We start from the raw sequence: 19,853 nt of genomic DNA, 5'->3' as shown, positions 1-19,853 counted from the left end.
GGGTATTGGGTTTTTATATGTATTTGTCTACTGATAAATATGCCTGAAGAGTAGATATCAAAGATTGGAATGTGGAGAGCTTTTTGTTGTTGCTTTAAATGATTGCATATTTAATATTGACACTTCTTACTGGTAAACCTAAGTATAATTTTGTAGAAGTCAAATAAGAATAACAGTAGAAATGATTCAAGGTAGAAAGGCAGAGAGGCATGCATAATCTGATAAATAGGTCACTAGGCAAGAAGCCAGATTTCTGTTTTATTTTCATCTTTGGCATCAGCTGGCTGTACACTTGCGGTCAAGTTCTATTTCCTGTAGGGTCTCTCAGTATCATTCTGTGTGTGCTTCGGGTATGTGGGTGTGTGAAGAGGCTGCTGGGAGACCAGCAGTTTTCTTAACAGGACTGTTTGAGAAACTGTGGGTTGTTTGAGAAACCCAGAATCTCACTCTGTTCTGGGATGTTGGAGCTTCCACTTGGCAGCCGCCACTGTTGCTGCATCTTTTGTGCTCTGCCTCTCCTTGTGGCCCCCTTGAGAAGGAGTGGTAGGTTGGAGATTACCTGTGTGTAGTTTATAAGCAGTTCTAGGGTTTCAGAGTCCCACTTCAGCCAGCCAGTCCCTCTGAAGATCATGTGTTTGTGGGGATAGTTACACAGCTGGGTATTGTCTACCTTAATTTTTAGCAGATGACCTCTGGGATATCTGAGTCTGTGTAGTCCCCCTGGTAAACTTTAGGCTGGTAAGGAACGAGGGGGTTTCTCAAGGAGTAAAGCATCATCAAAGGTACACATAATGAATGGAGAGTGATAATTATTTTTGAAAGGTAATTTTAAGATGTCTCAGAGATGATACATTTATAGTTTCAAATTCTAACAGTGCACAGAAGTATAAAGTAAAAAATTACCTCAGATTTTACCACCCAGAGATAACTAAGGCTGGGAAATTCACTTGGGCCTTTGCAAGTGGGCATCATTAGGGTATTGGGGTCGGGCACACTCGATCTATAAAAGGGACTTTATCCAGAGGCATAAAGAGTGTACATTCCCTAACCCCCCCAAGTCAGAATTCATCAGTTGCTGCCCCATCTTTGGGCATCAGAAGTCTGTGAAAAGCTCTTTGTTTCTTTTTACACCAACACATGAGCTCAGCTGGCCCTGAGCAAGTGAGAGTGCTGTGCTGCTTTTGTGAAGCTTTCTTTGTCCTGTGCTTCTCTTTTGGGTTTCATTGTCTGAGCACAGGAAGGAGGCAGTTCCTCCACAACTGTGTTGGGGGAGGGGGTGTTCCTTCTTTCTGTCTTGGGTCCCTCTTTCTTCCCTTCTTTGTCAGTAGCTTTTCCCTAGTAATCTGTTGAGACTAACCAGTGAGGCTGTCTGTGATTTGGTGCTAGGAACTCAGGGCTGGGAAAGACCGTTGTGACCTTTTGCAGGAAGGGATTTGGGAAACTTCTGTGGTTTGGGATATCTCTGTGATCACTGCCGCAGAGTAGCTAAGTCTTCCCATGGCCTCTCCTGATGAGATAGAAGGTTAACTGAAGAAAACTGATCACTTGGGTTCAGTGCCTCTTCCAGGCTTCTTCTTGTCCCTCAAGCTGTTTGCAGGAGTTGGCCTCTTTTCAGATAAGGAAAGGGGTTTGAGGTAGATTTCAAGTTATTTCTATTTGTCAGAGCCCTCTGTGTCCTGACAGGAAAGAGCATGAAGCTGTTGTGTTAGGCTGGTAGCTGAATGGCCTTCTTTTCATTTTACCTTCTTATCCCTACCGGCCTCAGCCCAACTCTGAAGAATGGCTAGTAGTTTTGTCTCAGAGGCTCCTGTCTTAACCTCCGAAGTGCGCGTGAGCTGCTTTCTTTTCTCCAGCCGCCTCTGTCCAGGAGTATCTGCAATATGTGGATACAGCATTTGGAGTTTATCAGATTCTTCACAGATGTTCTGTGTTTGGTCAAGAGCAGTGGGAGAAACGGCAGCCAAGCATTGTTGAGTGGATGTAGTTATGTTTAGCTGCCTCTATGTTTCCTATTGAACAAACTGTTTTTTCCCTCCTCTAAAGAGAGGAGAACCAAGAGGATAAGTAATTGCACTGTGTGCCTCTGGGGGGAGGGGTCACAGTGCTTTCTTCCGTTAGCTGTATGGACAGGGCTTGTGAGGCAGGTGATTTTCAAGACTAGATGATTTAATTCTGTCTTTACTATATTTTTTAATTGCTTGATCCAAAGGCATTTATGATTTTAAAATCTTAAAGGAATAAACGTAAAAGTAGGTGTTATTTTTAGGTGTTAAACATGTATTAGCTCTTTAACAAGGAAGCATTTAACAAGGACGGAAGGGTTCAAAGTTGTTTTCTAGTGGAGGAATCTGGAAGGTGGAATTTAAAGTGATTCTTCTGATTTTTGAATCTTGGTTATGGGAAAGTTCTCTTTAGTTATGGACTTGTTAATGGAGTAATTTATGCAGTCAGCAAATGTGTTGTATTGAATAAATGCATACATGGCACATGGACATGTTAAAACATGAAATTTTCATAGATTGAGAGTCTGTGGAATAGTTAGATAAAGCTGGACTTACTATATGGTCCTCCTGCCTCCTAGAATATAAGACTTACTGATACAGGGATAAATAGCAGAAACAGTGGAATAGCATTTTGATATATAATAATACATACCATGCCAAAGAACATTTTAGTAATGGAGCTGGAAAAATTGCTTGTCCATAGGAAAAAAAGGATTCTTACCTAAATCGCATAACAAAGTCAACTTGAGATGGAATAAGCATTTAAATGTCAAAAGCAAAAATTTAAATCATCTAGAAGAAAACATTAGTACAGTCTTGATCTCGGGGTAGGAACTTTGTGAATAAGATGAAGAAAACACTTTCCATAAAATAAAAGATTGACAAATTTGATTTTTTTAATTAAGAAAAAGACATTTTAAAATGAAAAGATAAAAGCTAGGAGAAGATATGTGTAGGACACATACAGCCTATAAAGAGTTAGCATCAGGAGATTATAAAGAACTTTTGCAAATAGGTAAGAAGATGAGCAACCCAATAGATAAATGGGCTAACCATATGAAGAGAGATTGCATAAAAAATACACATATCTTGAAATCAGGAAAGTGTAAATTAAATGTACCCAGTCAAGTGGAAACAGTATCTGACTTTATTTTCTTGTGCTCCGAAATCACTGCAAGTGGTGACTGCAGCCATGAAATTAAAAGATGCTCCTTGGAAGAAAAGCTGTGACCAACCTAGAGAGCATATTAGAAAGCAGAGGCATTACTTTGTCAACAAAGGCCCATCTAGTCAAAGCTCTGGTTTTTCCAGTAGTCATGTATGGATATGAGAGTTGAACCATAAAGAAAGGTGAGCACCGAAGGATGGATGTTTTTGAACTATAGTGCTAAAGAAGACTCGAGAGTCCCTTGGACTGCAAAGAGGTCAAACCCTAAAATCCTAAAGGAAGTCAGTCCTAAATATTCATTGGAAGGACTGATGCTGAAGCTCCAATACTTTGGCCACCTGATGCAAAGAACTGACTTATTGGAAAAGACCCTGATGCAGGGAAAGATTGAAGGCAGGAGGAGATGGGGACAACAGAGGATGAAGTGGTTGGATGGCATCACTGACTTGATTGACATGAGTTTGAGCAAGCTCCGGGAGTTGATGATGGACAGGGAAGCCTGGCTTGCTGCAGTCCATAGGGTTGCAAAGAGTTGGACACGACTGAGCGACTAAACTGAACTCAAGTGGGTATATTAAGAAATCTGATGATACCAAGTTTTGGAAAATACTTGGATTATTAGTAGGATCACTTTAGATTGTTGGCAAAAATGTAAATTGTTAAAACCATTTTGGAATGCAGCTAGGACTTATCTTGTAAAATTGAACATTTGCATACATTATGACATAGCAGTTTCACTCCTAGGATATAACCAAGAGAAGATCTTGTACTTGTGTCCAAGAAAACATGTATAAAAGTGTAAAAGCAATACACAGGAAGCTAGTTGAAGGCCTTTTGATGAGAAGATTGATAAATTGTTCTATATACACACAGTGGAATATTGTATAAGAGTGAAAATGAATAATGGATAGTTAAATAAAACAAAACGGCTGATTGTTAGTAACTTAATGTTGAGTGAAGAAAAGTAGTACCATAAGACTACTTAAAGAACAGTGATCCTTTTATAGAATTTAAAAACAAGCAAAGAATCTAAAGACATGTATACATATGTGATAAATGAAAAAAGGCAAAAAGATAACATAGAATTCAGGATAGTAATTACCTGGGGGTGAAACTGTGTAGGTTGGGGAGAAGTACATTGGTAGATAAAAATATTGGTAATTTCTAGTTTCTGGGTTGGACTGGTTTAAAAAAATAACGTCTTTAAGATTGTTCCCAGAAAGTTGTCAACTCATATTCCCAGTAACAGTCTTTGTTTCCTAGTAACTTTGCCAGGGTTGGACACTGTAAATCTTTTACATTTTTGCTAACCTAGTAGGTAAAAATATTTTGTTTGCATTTCTTGGTTTATTAGTGAAACTGAACATCTTTTCATATATTTGAAATTAACAGAAACTTCTTCTGTTTGCCTTTCATAGCCATTTTCCAGCTGGATGAATTAGCTTTATCTCAATAATTTCTTTGAATATTAATCTTTTACATGTTATGTATGACAATTATTGTTTGCCAGATTATTAAAAAAAATTTTTTAATGGCAGTATTTATACAAGGTTTTTAACCTTGAATAAAGTTTAAAGCTTCCCTCATAGCTCATTTGGTAAAGAATCTGCCCGCAATGCAGGAGACCCGGGTTTGCTTCCTGGGTTGGAAAGATCCCCTGGAGAAGGAAATGGCAACCCACTCCAGTATTCTTGACTGGAGAATCCCATGGACAGGGGAGCCTTGTAGGCTACAGTACCTGGGGTCGCAAGAGTCAGACACGACTTAGCAACTAAACCACCATCACCACCACCACCACCAGAGTTTAGAAAGCCCAACTCTCTACCCTAAGGCTTAATAGTAATCATTTATATTTTCTTTTAATACTTTTGTGAATGTTTTTATATTTTTTCACTTTTTGTTATGGAAAATGTTGAACATACGTAAAAATAGAGAGGCTAACATCCATCATTGCACAGTAATCATCAATTCATGGCCAACTCTTCTTACTGTATCCTCTACCCTTTCCCCATTTACCCTTCTGGATGAACCTACTGGATTATTTTGAAGCAAATCTCACACAACATTATTATGTCATCATGTATTTCATATGTGTCTCTAAAAGGTAGAAATTTTTTTTTATGACAAAGTGGCTTTATTTATATTTAAATCTTCAGTCTATCTCAAATTTATTTTTGAGTATGGTATTATACTTTTAACAATTTCTAAATGTCCATTTGTCCCCAAAACATTTATTGAACAATCCATCCACAATAGATTGGTCTGTTCAAGACTATTCTTTTCCAACAGATTGTTGTTTTACATTTGTATTAGAATCCAGCAAAGCAGTTCAGTTCAGTTGCACAGTTGTGTCTGACTCTTTGTGACCCCATGGACTGCAGCACGCCAGGCCTCCCTGTCCATCACCAACTCTTGGAGCTTGCTCAAACTCAGTCAGTAATGCCATCCAACCATCTCATCCTCTGTTGTCCCTTCTCCTCCTGCCTTCAGTCACTCCTAGCATCAGGGTCTTTTCAAATGAGTCAGCTCTCCGCATTGGTGGCCAAAGTACTGGAGCTTCAGCTTCAGCATCAGTCCTTCCAATGAATATTCAGGACTGATTTTCTTTAGTGTTGACTGGTTGGATCTCCTTGTTGTCCAGGGGACTCTCAAGAGTCTTCTCCAGCACCAAAATTCAAAAGCATCAATTCTTTGGCACTTAGCTTTCTTTATAGTCCAACTCTCACATCCATACATGACTATTGGAAAAACCAAAGCTTTGACTAGATGGACCTTTGTTGGCAAACTAATGTCTCTGCTTTTGAATATGCTATCTGGGTTGGTCATAACTTTTCTTCCAAGGAGTAAGCGTCTTTTAATTTCATGACTGCAGTCACCATCTGCAGTGATTTTGGAGCCCAAGAAAAGAAAGTCTGTCACTGTTTCCATTGTTTCCCCATCTATTTGCCATGAAGTGATGGGATCAGATGCCATGACCTTAGTTTTCTGAATGTTGAGTTTTAAACCAACTTTTTCACTCTCCTCTTTCACTTTCATCAAGAGGCTCTTTAGTTCTTCTTTGCCTTCTGCCATAAGTGTGGCCTCAGAATTTTCTTGGATATTTTTTTCTTTTATTTTTATAGGTAAGATTCAGTCAGTTCATCAGATATGCCCTTCAAAAAAGTAAAAATCTTTCTGGGAATTAAAACCATTTTACATTAAATTTACAAATGTGGGGATAATTAGCATCTTTTCATTATGGAATTTTCCTATATAATAATATATAGTGTGTACTTGTGTGTATATTCATTTATTGAAATTTTATATTCCACAGTGATAATAACAGTGTCGATTGACATTTATTGTATACTAACACTGTCCTAAATCCTTGATGTTGGTTGTCTCTTTATCCTTGTTATAATAAATGCTTAATTAAGCACATAATAATACTCTGCAGTGAAGCAAATGACAATCATCTTGGCAATTGGTTCATGGTTATAAGATAAATATACAAAGATACTTGGCAACAGGTTCATGGTTATAAATATACAAAGATAGAAGACTTTTCTAATTTATAGCAGCATTACTCGAAAATTCCAACATGGTTGAGAACTATGAAATATTTAAGTTAAACTGAACAAGAAACATACTAAGACCTCTCAGGAGAAGAGTGGATGGTTACGAGCTTGAGGATACGACTGAAGTCAGGCCAGCTGAGTTCAAATCCCGGATGTACTACTTACTAGCTGTGTGACTTTGGACAAGTTACTTAACCTCTCTGTGTCAGTTTGTCTGTAAAATAAGGATAACTATTGCCAGGTTGCTTTTTGTTTATCTAGATTACCTGCCTCCCCAGCAGTGTATGAAAGTACTGTCTCTCTGTATCCTCTCAGAAGCAGTCTTAAAGGCAGAAGGAAGCACAGAAATCAAGACCAGCCACCAAATCTTACAAATCAGGAATGAGGCTCAGAAAGAAATACTGGCATGCTCAGGACCATATAGGGAGATAGTGACAGAGTCAGATCTGGTACCCAGACTTTCTGACACTCTCCTAGTACTCTTTCTACTGTTGTAAGAATTTGTGAGTTCAGTAAATATTCTATGAGCATTTACTATGTGAGAATTTGGTGCTAGATACTAAGCATCTATGTACTTATATAATCCTTATCACTAAGGTAAATATTTTTATCTTCATTTTATAACTGAGGAAACAGAGTTTCATAACTTTCCCAAGATCCCAAGACTGGAAAGCATCAGGGCAGTATTGGAACTCAGGTCAACCTCCTTCCACCCCATCTTTATGCCACACCTAATTTATCCCCATTGCAGATGTTTGCTCTTTCCTCTCTTGTTCATTATTCCTCTAAGTAACTCTGGAGTTGTTCACAGTCCTCCTCCTGTTTTGACTACCAGGCTAACCTCTGCTTTGTGGACATTGACAACCACTTCATTGAGTTACCAGAGGACTTGCCTCAGTTTCCCAACAAATTGGAGTTTGTCCAGGAAGTCTCTGAGATTCTCATGGCATTTGGCATTCCCCCTGAAGGAAACCTTCACTGCAGCGAGAGTGCTTCCAAGCTGAAGAGGCTCCGGGCCTCTGAGCTCGTCTCTGACAAGAGGAATGGAAACATCGCAGGCTCCCCTTTACATTCCTATGAGTTCCTCAAGGAGAATGAAACTATCGCCCGTCTGCAGGCCTTGGTCAAGAGGACTGGGGTGAGCCTGGAGAAGGTAAGATGTTGTATATGGGTCTGAGCTAAGGTGATGACCTGGTCAAATAAAGTATAGGGTAAGAAAGTACCCAGTGCATACCTGTGAATTGTGAAAGGATGCTCTGTGTGGGAGACTCTGGATTTGGCCCTGGCAAACATGATCCTATGTGAATGCTACTTGAATCTAAATCTGGGTACCTTTTCACTTGGACATCAAGGAGAAACTGCTGTCATTCTCTAAACACTGCAGCAGAGACTTAGAGGGGTGATGGTGGGAGTCTGAGTTTGGACCTCTTTCAGATCCATTGCCATGTGAATGTCACAGCAACCTAGAGCACATAGAGCAGGGATTGTTGACTTAGAGAGCCAGAGTGTTTTGCTTAAGATTAAATGCCTCTATGTGGTTGACTTGAAGTTAGAACCTGGTCCTCTTGAATTCTAGTCCTCTGCTTTTCCCGGGGATGTATTAGCTTTCCATTGCCTGACTTTGATGAGACTGTCTGCTTTCCGTAGTTGTTTACTCATCTCTTCACCCTCTCCATTCTCACTGTTATATCACTTTCTTAAATTACATATAAACAAAATAGGGTAATCATTTTGTTGGGCTTTTTTTTTTTAGTGCAGTATGAAACATGTCATTTTCCTGGTTTGTTAGTAGAGCAGATATTAAAAAAGAAAAATAATGGCCAGTTAAAAAAGAGCAGAGAAATATTTAGAGAGATTTAAGAGGTTAAAAGAGACCAGTAAGGAAAAATTTTTAGGGAGAAAGGAAACGTTAATATGGGGGAGAAAAAGAGATGAAGGGAGAATGAGAGCCTGACCTTGGTGCTTTGCATTATCATTTTCTTATTGCCTTCCCAAATTCCTTCTTTCCTGACCCTTGGGATAACTAGTGCCTTTTCTTCTATTGCTGTTTCTTGGCCTGTAATGAGTTTCTCTCCACTTTCATTGAGTTGCTGGATTCCTGCGAGTGGAACACCCTCATTTATCTCTTCTTCATGTCAGAATTCCTTTCATTTTTCCCCCATTTTTTTCTCTTTTGAATGACTCTTGTGGGGAAAAAAGGATGAGTTGCCTTTCTTTGGGATAAAAAGAAAAACTTGGGTGTTCTCAACTGTTTTATTTTGTTTTGTTTTTGTAGCTGGAAGTGCGTGAAGACCCCAGTAGCAATAAGGATCTCAAAGTTCAGTGTGATGAAGAAGAACTCAGGATTTACCAGCTAAACATTCAGATCCGGGAAGTTTTTGCAAATCGTTTCACTCAGATGTTTGCAGACTATGAGGTGTTTGTCATTCAGCCCAGCCAGGATAAGGAGTCCTGGTTTACCAACAGAGAGCAGATGCAAAATTTTGATAAGGTAAGTATTAATATAGTCCTGCTGGGGAGGTGGTAAGAAATGAGAACATTTAAAGATGTGACTGAAGATGAGTTTTTCTTCCATAAAACGTGCTGGAAACAAGTTCTCGGTCCTTCTGATGTTGGTAAAGTGTTTGGTTGCTTTAGAGCAGAGTGTGGGTTATTGCTATCAGGTGATTTACCTTCTTTCGGAGCTCTCTTAGGCACAGATGCACATGCAGGTTGAACACTAGGATTCTGGTAATGTTGATTGCCACAGTAGGTTACCTGAGTAAGTTTAGGCCGGTGTGTCAAAGTTTCAGGATATTTGAAATATATGCATTTTTTAAAATGATGAGGTTTTGCGCTTTGCTTTTTATAAAGACCTAGGAAGCTTCAGAGAACAATTAACCTATATGTAGGCTTGGTTGATTGAGGCTGACATGACCTCTTCCCTCTCGATGACTCTCTGTTTCCTTTTGGTCCCACCAGGCATCTTTTCTGTCAGATCAGCCTGAGCCCTACCTGCCTTTCCTCTCAAGATTCTTGGAGACTCAGATGTTTGCTTCTTTCATTGACAACAAAATCATGTGTCATGACGATGATGATAAAGATCCTGTGCTCCGGGTGTTTGACTCCCGAGTAGACAAGATCAGGCTGTTGAATGTTCGGACACCTACTCTGCGCACATCCATGTACCAGAAGTGTACCACAGTGGATGAAGCAAGTGAGGCCTCCTTGTTGCTAGCTTTCTAGCCTCTTGGATTATGTCACTAACATGTCCTTATTCCTAAACATGCCAGCTTCTTTCTCTTGTTTTCTGCTTTTGCATAAGTTGTTTCCATTGCCTGCAATGCTTTCCTCTGTCTTTTTTGCCTGGCAAACTTTTTCTCATCGTTTAACACTGTGTCAGTTAAGAATGGGTCCTGCTATAAGTACTAGAGAATCTAATTAGCAGCACATTAAATAAATGGGGGTTATTGTTCTCAAATTATCAAGAGGGGCAGAATTGGTGGTGGTTTGGCTGCTCAGCAATGTAATCAGGAAATGAAATTCTATCTTTTCATTCCGATATTTTTAACATGTTGACTTTTATTATATTCATGCTTATTGCCTCATTGTTAACAAGAAGCCTTCTATGTTCAAATTCAGGGCAAAGGGGAAAGTTGATGCCAGCTGTATCGTCCCTCTTATATCAGAAAGCAAAAGCTTTCCCAGAAATTCCCAACAGCTTCTATTGTCTCATAAAAGCATATTATGTGACTACTGTTAAGTGCAAGGGAAGCTATGAAAGTGAGTATTGACCTGGTATAATGTTAGCCCAAACTGTATTGAGATTCTATTAGCAAGAAAGAAGGGGTGAGTGAGTTATGGGTAAGTAAGCTGCTGATAGAAATCCAGCTGATGTTTCTCTTCCTCTGAAGCCTTCTCTGATGCTCTCAGTCTGAGTTGATTTCTTTGCTAAGCTCTTTTGTACCTTGTTCTTGCCTCCCCTTTATAATCTCTGTTCTGAGGTATCATTATCGGGGAACAATTTAAGATCTGAGACTGTATTTACTCATTGTCTTACTCCCACTCCTCTAACATTATACCTAGAACATATAGATGTTAAAAGTTGTTTGCTACTTGCATGGTGGAGTACACCTTTTTGTTCACAGAGATTCTGTCTGGATCAGTTTAGCTAGAGAATAGTCTCAGCCTGAGGTGTCAAATTAAGTAGTGTGCTCACTTCATGAGTGATATTCAGTGTCCTTGTGGCTTATTGGTATGTTTTGTTTGTTCATTTACTAAACGTAAATACTTTGTGCCCAGTGTATGGTAAGTGCTCACCAAGTATTTACTAAATGAATGAATGAATGTGCCATGCATTTTTTTAGGTTTTGAAGATACAAGTGGTGACAGTTTGGACAATGTCCTGGCTTCCTCAACCTTATGCTTGGTAGCCTTCTGACTTTATCTTTCAGCTCATGCTCTAGGCCTTTCATTAAGATGATAGTCCTCTTGGCCAAGACTTGAGGACATGTTGCCCATGCAGGTGGAGTACTCTGACATAGTCATCTTTGCCTCCTAGAGCACACATCCAGTTTCAGATTCCAGAACACTGCCTAAGGTTTTGGTCCTGGGGAGCAAAGTGATCTCCTAAACCATCACTTTAAAGCAGGACTTCCCAATCTTTTCATGTTGTGTTACACTTGAAAATGACAATATTTATATATGGCTCTGAGAGCCCAGGTCTACCACTTAAGGCCAGGAAGCCTTGAATTTGGGCCTGCTTGGTCAGGATGCATGTCCTCTCCCCAGGAGACCCACATCCTGAAGTGTTCTCCAGGTCTGCCCATTAGAGCTGGTCAGGCTGGTCCTCCACAGAGCACGGATTGCATGCCTGCACACGTGTGGCCTTGGCACTGTGTGCAGAGCTGGCCTGCCTGGGTGTGTGTTTTCTGCAGCCAAGAGTGTCCAGAGCAGGAGCCTGCTTTTGTAGATAGCTCTGTGGGGTCAGAGGGCTTCCCAGGTGGTGCTAGTGGCAAAGAGCCTGCCTGCTAATACAGGAGGCATAAAAGATGCAGGTTTGATCCCTGTGTCGTTAAGATCCCCTGGAGGAGGAAATGGCAACCCACTCCGGTATTCTTGCCTGGAGAATCCCATGGACAGAGGAGCCTGGCAAGCTATATAGTTCATAGAGTCTCAAAGAGTCGGACACAACTGAAGTGACTTAACCTTAACATTGTGGGACTAAAGGGAGGAGTCTGCTTATACTGGAGACTAAAATGAGAGGCTGTGGTGACTTGAGGCCTTGTTCTCCTGCCCAGAGGTTGAGGCAGTCAGTCCTCAGCCCATCTGTAATCCATTTGTTGAATACCAAATACTGATATGAATTACGCTTGTCTCATTTGTGGCCAGGACATGAATTCTTGTGGTCAGTTAGAATGTGGGGTTTGGGATATGGAAGGAGAGCTAACTAACCCTCATTTCTGTGACTCCTTTCAGAAAAATGAGTATCAAAGACCCTCCACGCAACTACACACTCTGTTCCCAGGAGTAATGCCATTGGTATATTCCTGAGATACGTAATCCAATAATGCTTGTTCAGGGTTCTTCCTGCTGGCTTCAGATTTCTAGCCTAGAGTAGCTCAGCTACCTCATCTCATTCTGCATGGACAACTCAGTTTCTTAAATCAGTGTGATTGGAAAATGGTAAAAACATAGCTAATGGTGACTTTTTAGAGATTCTTTAAAATGTGACATTTAGAGGGGATCTTGGAAATTCTTTTTTAAAGAATGAAGTTCCACAAATTTTGGTATCTTGTGTTTTCCTTTTTATTCAGCTCAAAATATTTTATTTCCTTTTTTGATTTCCTTTTCGACTGCTGGTTTATTTAGAAATGTGTTATTTAGTGTTAAGGTATTAATGATTGTTGTTGGTCACAGGACTTAACTGTCTGATTCAAGTTATTTCAGATTTATTGAGACTTGTTTTATGGCCCGGAATTTGATACATTTTTTAAAGTACTGGACTTTCTTTTTCATTCTTATCCAGAGAAAGCAATTGAGCTGCGATTGGCAAAAATTGATCATACTGCGGTTCATCCCCATTTACTTGACATGAAGATTGGACAAGGGAAGTATGAACCAGGCTTCTTCCCTAAGCTACAGTCTGACGTGCTTTCCACTGGGCCAGCCAGCAACAAGTGAGTCAACCCCAGAGATTCCCTGGTGCAGCTCCCAGGTCACAGTGGTAATATAGTATCTGGACCTAGACTGTCATTTCCAGAAGACCTTGACTTTTATAAAGCAAATGTGGAGAAGATACAAACTGTCCAGGTTGTTCACTTGTTTAAACAAGGAAACAGGTGACAGCGCATCATCAGCTCCTGTCTCCACTGTGCAAATTGGGATAGCTCCATGTATCAGGACCTGTAAAAGGCCAGACTGCAGATGGGTTGCAGACTGCAAATCTCATAACTGGGCCCAGACAGCACCTAGCTAGCACTGTAAGTGGTGGAGTAGAGTAAGTGGTGGTTGAAATAATTGAAGTCTGACCTGAAACTCAGTAACTTAGCAGAATTGTTTTTCCTTTGTTAACTTTCGGAGATGAGTTTATCGAAGGCCAGGCAGAGATGAGTGAAAATAGTTTTGGATCGGCAAGTGAAGTTTCTGTAGATGTTTCAAGAGAGAGAACGTCTTGGTTCCCTGGAAAGATATCTCTTTATTGCCCAGTCACTGATCTTTAACCTGCCCTTATATCAAGGTTTCTGAGCTACTTCTGATGACTTCTTGGTAGCTTCCCATTGGTCCCTAGATGTTTAAGTTTTCTCCTATAAGTTGACCTTACTTTCTTAGCCGAATATTCTTAATTGTCTGCTTTGATTCTATCAGGTGGACAAAAAGGAATGCTCCTGCCCAGTGGAGGCGTAAAGACCGGCAGAAGCAGCACACAGAACACCTGCGCTTAGACAATGACCAGAGAGAGGTAAGACACCTTGAGAATGATAAGAAATGACCCTGTTACCATGCTGTACCCTCCTTCTCTTTCCTATGTCCTTGGTCTCTGATCTGATTCAAACATCCTTTCCACAGGGAAGGGTTAATAATGAGTTAGTTCCTGATATGTGATACAGGCCTGGCTTGTGACAAGGATGTACAGTGGTTCACAAGTGGCAGCAGCCACTAACCACATGCATCCTCTCCTGAGCCAGACTTGCACTTGTGTTTAGTGATGCTCCCAGTACTTGGAAGAAAGCCTTTCACTATTGTTTCAGTAGTCACTCATGCATGATACTCACTCTCTCCCAGGTGTAGGGAGAGTGGTAGGGGTGACAGGAACATCAGGGAGTAAGATTCTACAACTTGGGAAAATTCCTTTGAAAATTTTTGAGGCTTTTGTGTGTGTTTGGTATGATAGAAAAGAAGTTAATTTGTTAGAATGAGATGGAGGAAAAGCTGAACTTGGGTTAATGCTGTGAATCTCTGAACCTGGGGAGGAGAAGCCTTTTTTACCTATTTTTTTTCTTCATCTTAATTTAAAAGAGATAATCTTGACTTTTTTCTCAGAGGAGCCAAGGGAATATTATTATCAGGTGCCTGGGGATTGAGGATTCTTCAATTGACCTGAGTCCTCATTGCTTGTAAGCAGAGTTTCTCAGCACTTCTGTAACCTCAAGTTATAAACCTCAAGTTGCAGACCTTGCCTTACTGAGTTGCAGTGAAGTTGTGAAAATGGAGCTTAAGCTTCAGAAACCTATTTCAGCAACTTCTCTTTAAGAAGAGACCCTGCAGTTTGCATTTTATACAAAGTCAAGTAAAGCATATTATTTTCATATGTGTCTAGCACCTCAGTGGATGGGAAAATATTTTGCTTTTGCTGTTTTTTAAATGAATAAATTAAAATTGCAAAGTATGGTCATGAATTTTTAACTGCTGGTTTATAGGGTACAGTTGCACTTAATGTTTTTGTGAGGATGGCATAATGGGTGTAGGGTGTGGGTGTTATTTTTAAAGTTCTCCTCCTCTAGGTCTTCCACCTAACCTCCATAAATATTTCTTTCAGCAGGGTTTATTGAGCATGCTTTCTTGGTCAAAATCACTGTAGTAAACACTTTGAAATATAAAAATGACAAGGAGATAGCCTTGTCCTCAGGGAATGCCAGTTTACTAAGGGAGCAAAGGCAGGTATGCAACTGTCTTTAGTAGAAGAATCTTTTGAAAGAGCTGTATGGGAGGCATGCCAGTGTTTGATTACTGATTAGAGAAAACAGAGTTCCATTCTGTCTGGGATAATCTCAAACAAGACTGCTTAGAGGAACTAGCATCTGTTTTAGTCTTGAGGATGATAGGATTATTAGGAACAGAGATGAGCATTGCAAGTAGAGGAGATGGCAGGACCCAAAGTGTGGTGGTGGATTGTGTAAAGTAGACCGTGGGCAGAATATTTTGGAAGCAAGAGGTACTGAAGGTAGCTAGCAAGTTAGAAAGCAGATGGCAGTAGTGCAGGTGATAGTAATTGAAGCCTAATCTTGAGGGTTGATAGTAGGGGCAGAATGAGGGGCCAGAAAGTAGAATGGACAGAATTGTACTTATGGGATAAACATGGGCAAGAAAGAAGTTGGGTACAAATGTTGGTTGTGAAACTGGGATACTGAGAAGGTGTCAGTGTACAGTTTATTGCATTGATGTGGGTTCTGTGTTAAAACAGACAGCATGTGGGGAATCACCAGCAAATTATAGAAAAGCAGAAAATGCATTTGTTTTGAGTGTGCACACATGCAAGAGTACTTCATGTAAGATGCCGGACTGGGTGAATCACAAGCTGGAATCAAGATTGCCAGGAGAAATAACAGCAGCCTCAGATATGCGGATGATACTACTCTAATGGCAGAAAGTGAAGAGGAACTAAAGAGCTTCTTGATGAAAGTGAAAGAAGAGACTGAAAAAGCTGGCTTAAAATTCAACATTTAAAAAGCTAAGATCATGGCATCTGGTCCTATCAGTTTATGGCAAATAGATGGGGAAAAAGTGGAAGCAGTGACAGATTTTATTTTCTTGGGCTCCCAAATCACTGCAGATGGTGATTGCAGCCATGAAATTAAAAGATGCTTACTCCTTGGAAGGAAAGCTATGACCAGCCTAGATAGCATATTAAAAAGCAGAGACATCACTTTGCCAACAAAGGTCTAGTCAAAGCTATGGTTTTTCCAGAGTAGTTTACGAATGTGAGTGTTGGCCATAAGGAAGGCTGAGTGTTAAAGAATTGATGCTTTCAAATGGGGTTGCTGGAGAAGACTCTTGAGAGTCCCTTGGACAGCTAGGAGATCAGACCAGTTAATCCTAAAGGAAGTCAGCCCTGAATATTCATTGGAAGGACTCATGCTGAAACTCCACTGCTTTGACCACTTGATGCAAAGAGTGGACTCATTGGAAAAGACCCTGATACTGGGAAAGATTAAAGGTAAAAGGTAAAGGGAGTGGCAGGTGATGAGATGATTACCGTCACTGACTCAATGAATATGAATCTGAGCAAATTCCAGGAGATAGTGAAGAACAGGGGAGGTTGGCTGCAGTCCATGGGGTCACAAAAAGTCTGAGACAACTTTACAACAGTTTAGCAAAGATGGATATCTTTGATATGAGCAGAGGGCTAAAATTCCTCCCAACTTGGTGGGGAAAATGATTTTTCTCAATAGTACTCTGAGATTATAGTTGGTTTGTCCACACATAGGAGTTTGCACATACGTGTTGCAACTGTGTGTTTTTTACCTTTTGTATTATTAAAGCCAAGATAATTCCAGCACTCATGGAGTGCTTTACCTCAGAAAAAGAATTAATTCACCCTATTCTCTTAGTTTTCCCTAAGATACAGTTGCTTTTTAAACTTTGTCCTAAGCCTAAGATTGAGGCAGTAAGATAGTGCAGGGTGATAGTGCCCTCTTCAGGCACCCATCTGTACTGGTTGTCTTTGATTTTTCCTTTTGCTTTAGAAGTACATCCAGGAAGCCAGGAATATGGGCAGCACCATCCGCCAGCCCAAACTGTCCAACCTCTCCCCATCAGTGATTGCCCAGACCAACTGGAAGTTTGTGGAAGGTCTGCTGAAGGAATGCCGCAACAAGGTGAGCTGTGGGCTCTTCTGAATGTGTGTTTTCCTTGGCAGCCAAGGTGAGACCAAGGCTTAGCTCTGACCATTCTTCTCTTGATTTTTAAAATATTGTTAATATAATGAGATAGTACTAATGTTAAGATCCTGTTAATTTGGAATTAGATGTATTTGTTTTACATAAAATGTAACATTGATTGAGAGCAAGCATAGTTTGCTTGATAAAAATTTAATATGTATTCTTTAAAGCTGAGAGGCAGTGGTAGTTTTTAATTTTAGACATCTTGTGTTACTTACTTAAAATCATTAGTTTTAATGTAGTTAAATTGTCAACAGATTCATTTTACACATATGCAAATATTTTTGCCCCTCTAGTTTACTGATAACACTGATCTCATGTGTTTAGAAACAAAAGAATTCACTGAGTGCCTGCTGTGTGTCAGTGTGTTACTCAGTTTGTTTGCTGTTGGCATGTTTTTTTGCCATTCTACAAGAATCTTAATTTTTTTAAAGGTATTTTATTGAGGTGTAATTGATATATAAAAAATGGCACACATTTATGTATACATCTTGATCATTTTTTTTTTTTTGGAGGTATCTATAGGTGATTAAAATTTAAAAAAAAATTTTTTTTTAAACAGAGAATAATTGCTTTACAATATTGGTTTCTGCCATATAGCAACACAAATTGGCCAAAGGTATACGTATATCCATGTGCATACACTGGTGATACCACTAGTACCATCAGGATGTCTGTCACTTCCCAAAATTTCCTTATATTCTTTTGCAGTTTTTTTGTATGTGTGCAAACGCAGCATATTTATAACCTTAACATATTTTAAATTGCACAACAGATCTGTTCAGTGTATATGAATTTCACAGACATAAAGTAGAGTGAAAAAGAAAAGAAAATAAACTATATTGTTAATCATTTCCTTGCTTTTCTGTAGTTGTATTGTGTAAGTCAGGACAGTGATCACTTCTAGAGTGGGAAGGTGATTGGAGAAGGCACATAGGGTTCTTCAAAGGTATAGATGGGCATTATTGTTTTTCTTAACCTTAGGTCATGTTAGTCTAATAGTATATACTCACATAAACACATACATGTGTATGTATATGAGATATATTTCACAATAAAAATGTTAAAAATAGTAGTACCGGAAAAGAAATATGCCAGAGTGTTAAGAGTTGTTGCTTCTGCAAGGTAGAGTATGGGGTGTTTTTTTTCCTTGCTCAGATTATTATATGTCACACATTTATAACACAATTAAATCTTCCTTAAGAACTTGGATTCAATATTCAAGCAGCTTTAGATTCAAAGACCAGATCTGCTACTACTTTGCTGTGTGAATTTGGGCAAGTTACTTAAGTTCTCTGACCTCAATTTCATTATCAATAAATTGTGAAAAATAGTAACTTCTTACAGAGCTATTTGGCTTAACTGAGATAATGTTATACTTAGTACAGTGCCTGGCACATAGTGATGAAACCTGCAATTATCATTATACAGCATGGTTTTTGTTTTACAGTGAGCACATGAAAATTTTTTTACCTAAAAGTAAATTACTTCTCAACTTTTTTTTTTTTTTTTTAAATTTTATTTTATTTTTAAACTTTACATAACTGTATTAGTTTTGCCAAATATCAAAATGAATCTGCCACAGGTATACATGTGCTCCCCATCCTGAACCCTCCTCCCTCCTCCCTCCCCATTCCATCCCTCTGGGTCGTCCCAGTGCACCAGCCCCAAGCATCCAGCATCGTGCATCGAACCTGGACTGGCAACTCATTTCATACATGATATTTTACATGTTTCAATGCCATTCTCCCAAATCTTCCCACCCTCTCCCTCTCCCACAGAGTCCATAAGACTGTTCTATACATCAGTGTCTCTTTTGCTGTCTCGTACACAGGGTTATTGTTACCATCTTTCTAAATTCCATATATATGCGTTAGTATACTGTATTGGTGTTTTTCTTTCTGGCTTACTTCACTCTGTATAATAGGCTCCAGTTTCATCCACCTCATTAGAACTGATTCAAATGTATTCTTTTTAATGGCTGAATAATACTCCATTGTGTATATGTACCACAGCTTTCTTATCCATTCATCTGCTGATGGACATCTAGGTTGCTTCCATGTCCTGGCTATTATAAACAGTGCTGCGATGAACATTGGGGTACTCGTGTCTCTTTCCCTTCTGGTTTCCTCAGTGTGTACGCCCAGCAGTGGGATTGCTGGATCATAAGGCAGATCTATTTCCAGTTTTTTAAGGAATCTCCACACTGTTCTCCATAGTGGCTGTACTAGTTTGCATTCCCACCAACAGTGTAAGAGGGTTCCCTTTTCTCCACACCCTCTCCAGCATTTATTACTTGTAGACTTTTGGATCGCAGCCATTCTGACTGGTGTGAAATGGTACCTCATAGTGGTTTTGATTTGCATTTCTCTGATAATGAGTGATGTTGAGCATCTTTTCATGTGTTTGTTAGCCATCTGTATGTCTTCTTTGGAGAAATGTCTATTTAGTTCTTTGGCCCATTTTTTGATTGGGTCATTTATTTTTCTGGAGTTGAGCTGTAGGTGTTGCTTGTATATTCTCGAGATTAGTTGTTTGTCAGTTGCTTCATTTGCTATTATCTTCTCCCATTCTGAAGGCTGTCTTTTCACCTTGCGAATAGTTTCCTTTGATGTGCAGAAGCTTTTAAGGTTAATTAGGTCCCATTTGTTTATTTTTGCTTTTATTTCCATTATTCTGGGAGGTGGGTCATAGAGGATCCTGCTGTGATGTATGTCAGAGAGCGTTTTGCCTATGTTCTCCTCTAGGAGTTTTATAGTTTCTGGTCTTACGTTTAGATCTTTAATCCATTTTGAGTTTATTTTTGTGTATGGTGTTAGAAAGTGTTCTAGTTTCATTCTTTTACAAGTGGTGACCAGAGTTCCCAGCACCACTTGTTAAAGAGATTGTCTTTAATCCATTGTATATTCTTGCCTCCTTTGTCAAAGATAAGGTGTCCATATGTGCGTGGATTTATCTCTGGGCTTTCTATTTTGTTCCATTGATC

At 39.5% G+C, this 19,853-nt stretch overlaps 1 protein-coding gene across 6 annotated transcripts in view; it reads left to right on the top strand.

Moving 5' to 3' along the window:
- DENND5A (DENN domain containing 5A) overlaps positions 1-19,853 on the top strand; it is a 101,630-nt gene that overhangs the window by 60,018 nt on the left and 21,759 nt on the right. For all 6 annotated transcript variants that reach the window (XM_025266631.2, XM_025266633.2, XM_025266628.2 and 3 more), the window contains 6 exons: positions 7,564-7,881; positions 9,004-9,219; positions 9,690-9,924; positions 12,736-12,886; positions 13,575-13,668; positions 16,673-16,804. In XM_025266631.2, the coding sequence (XP_025122416.1) occupies positions 7,564-7,881; positions 9,004-9,219; positions 9,690-9,924; positions 12,736-12,886; positions 13,575-13,668; positions 16,673-16,804 (1,146 nt within the window). The remainder of the gene's footprint in view (positions 1-7,563; positions 7,882-9,003; positions 9,220-9,689; positions 9,925-12,735; positions 12,887-13,574; positions 13,669-16,672; positions 16,805-19,853) is intronic.

The sequence above is a fragment of the Bubalus bubalis genome, chromosome 16 (assembly GCF_019923935.1).
Source record: "Bubalus bubalis isolate 160015118507 breed Murrah chromosome 16, NDDB_SH_1, whole genome shotgun sequence".
Lineage (NCBI taxonomy): Eukaryota > Metazoa > Chordata > Mammalia > Artiodactyla > Bovidae > Bubalus > Bubalus bubalis.
The sequence above is the reverse complement of the archived record's forward strand: the minus strand, read 5'-3'. Positions and strand labels throughout refer to the sequence as shown.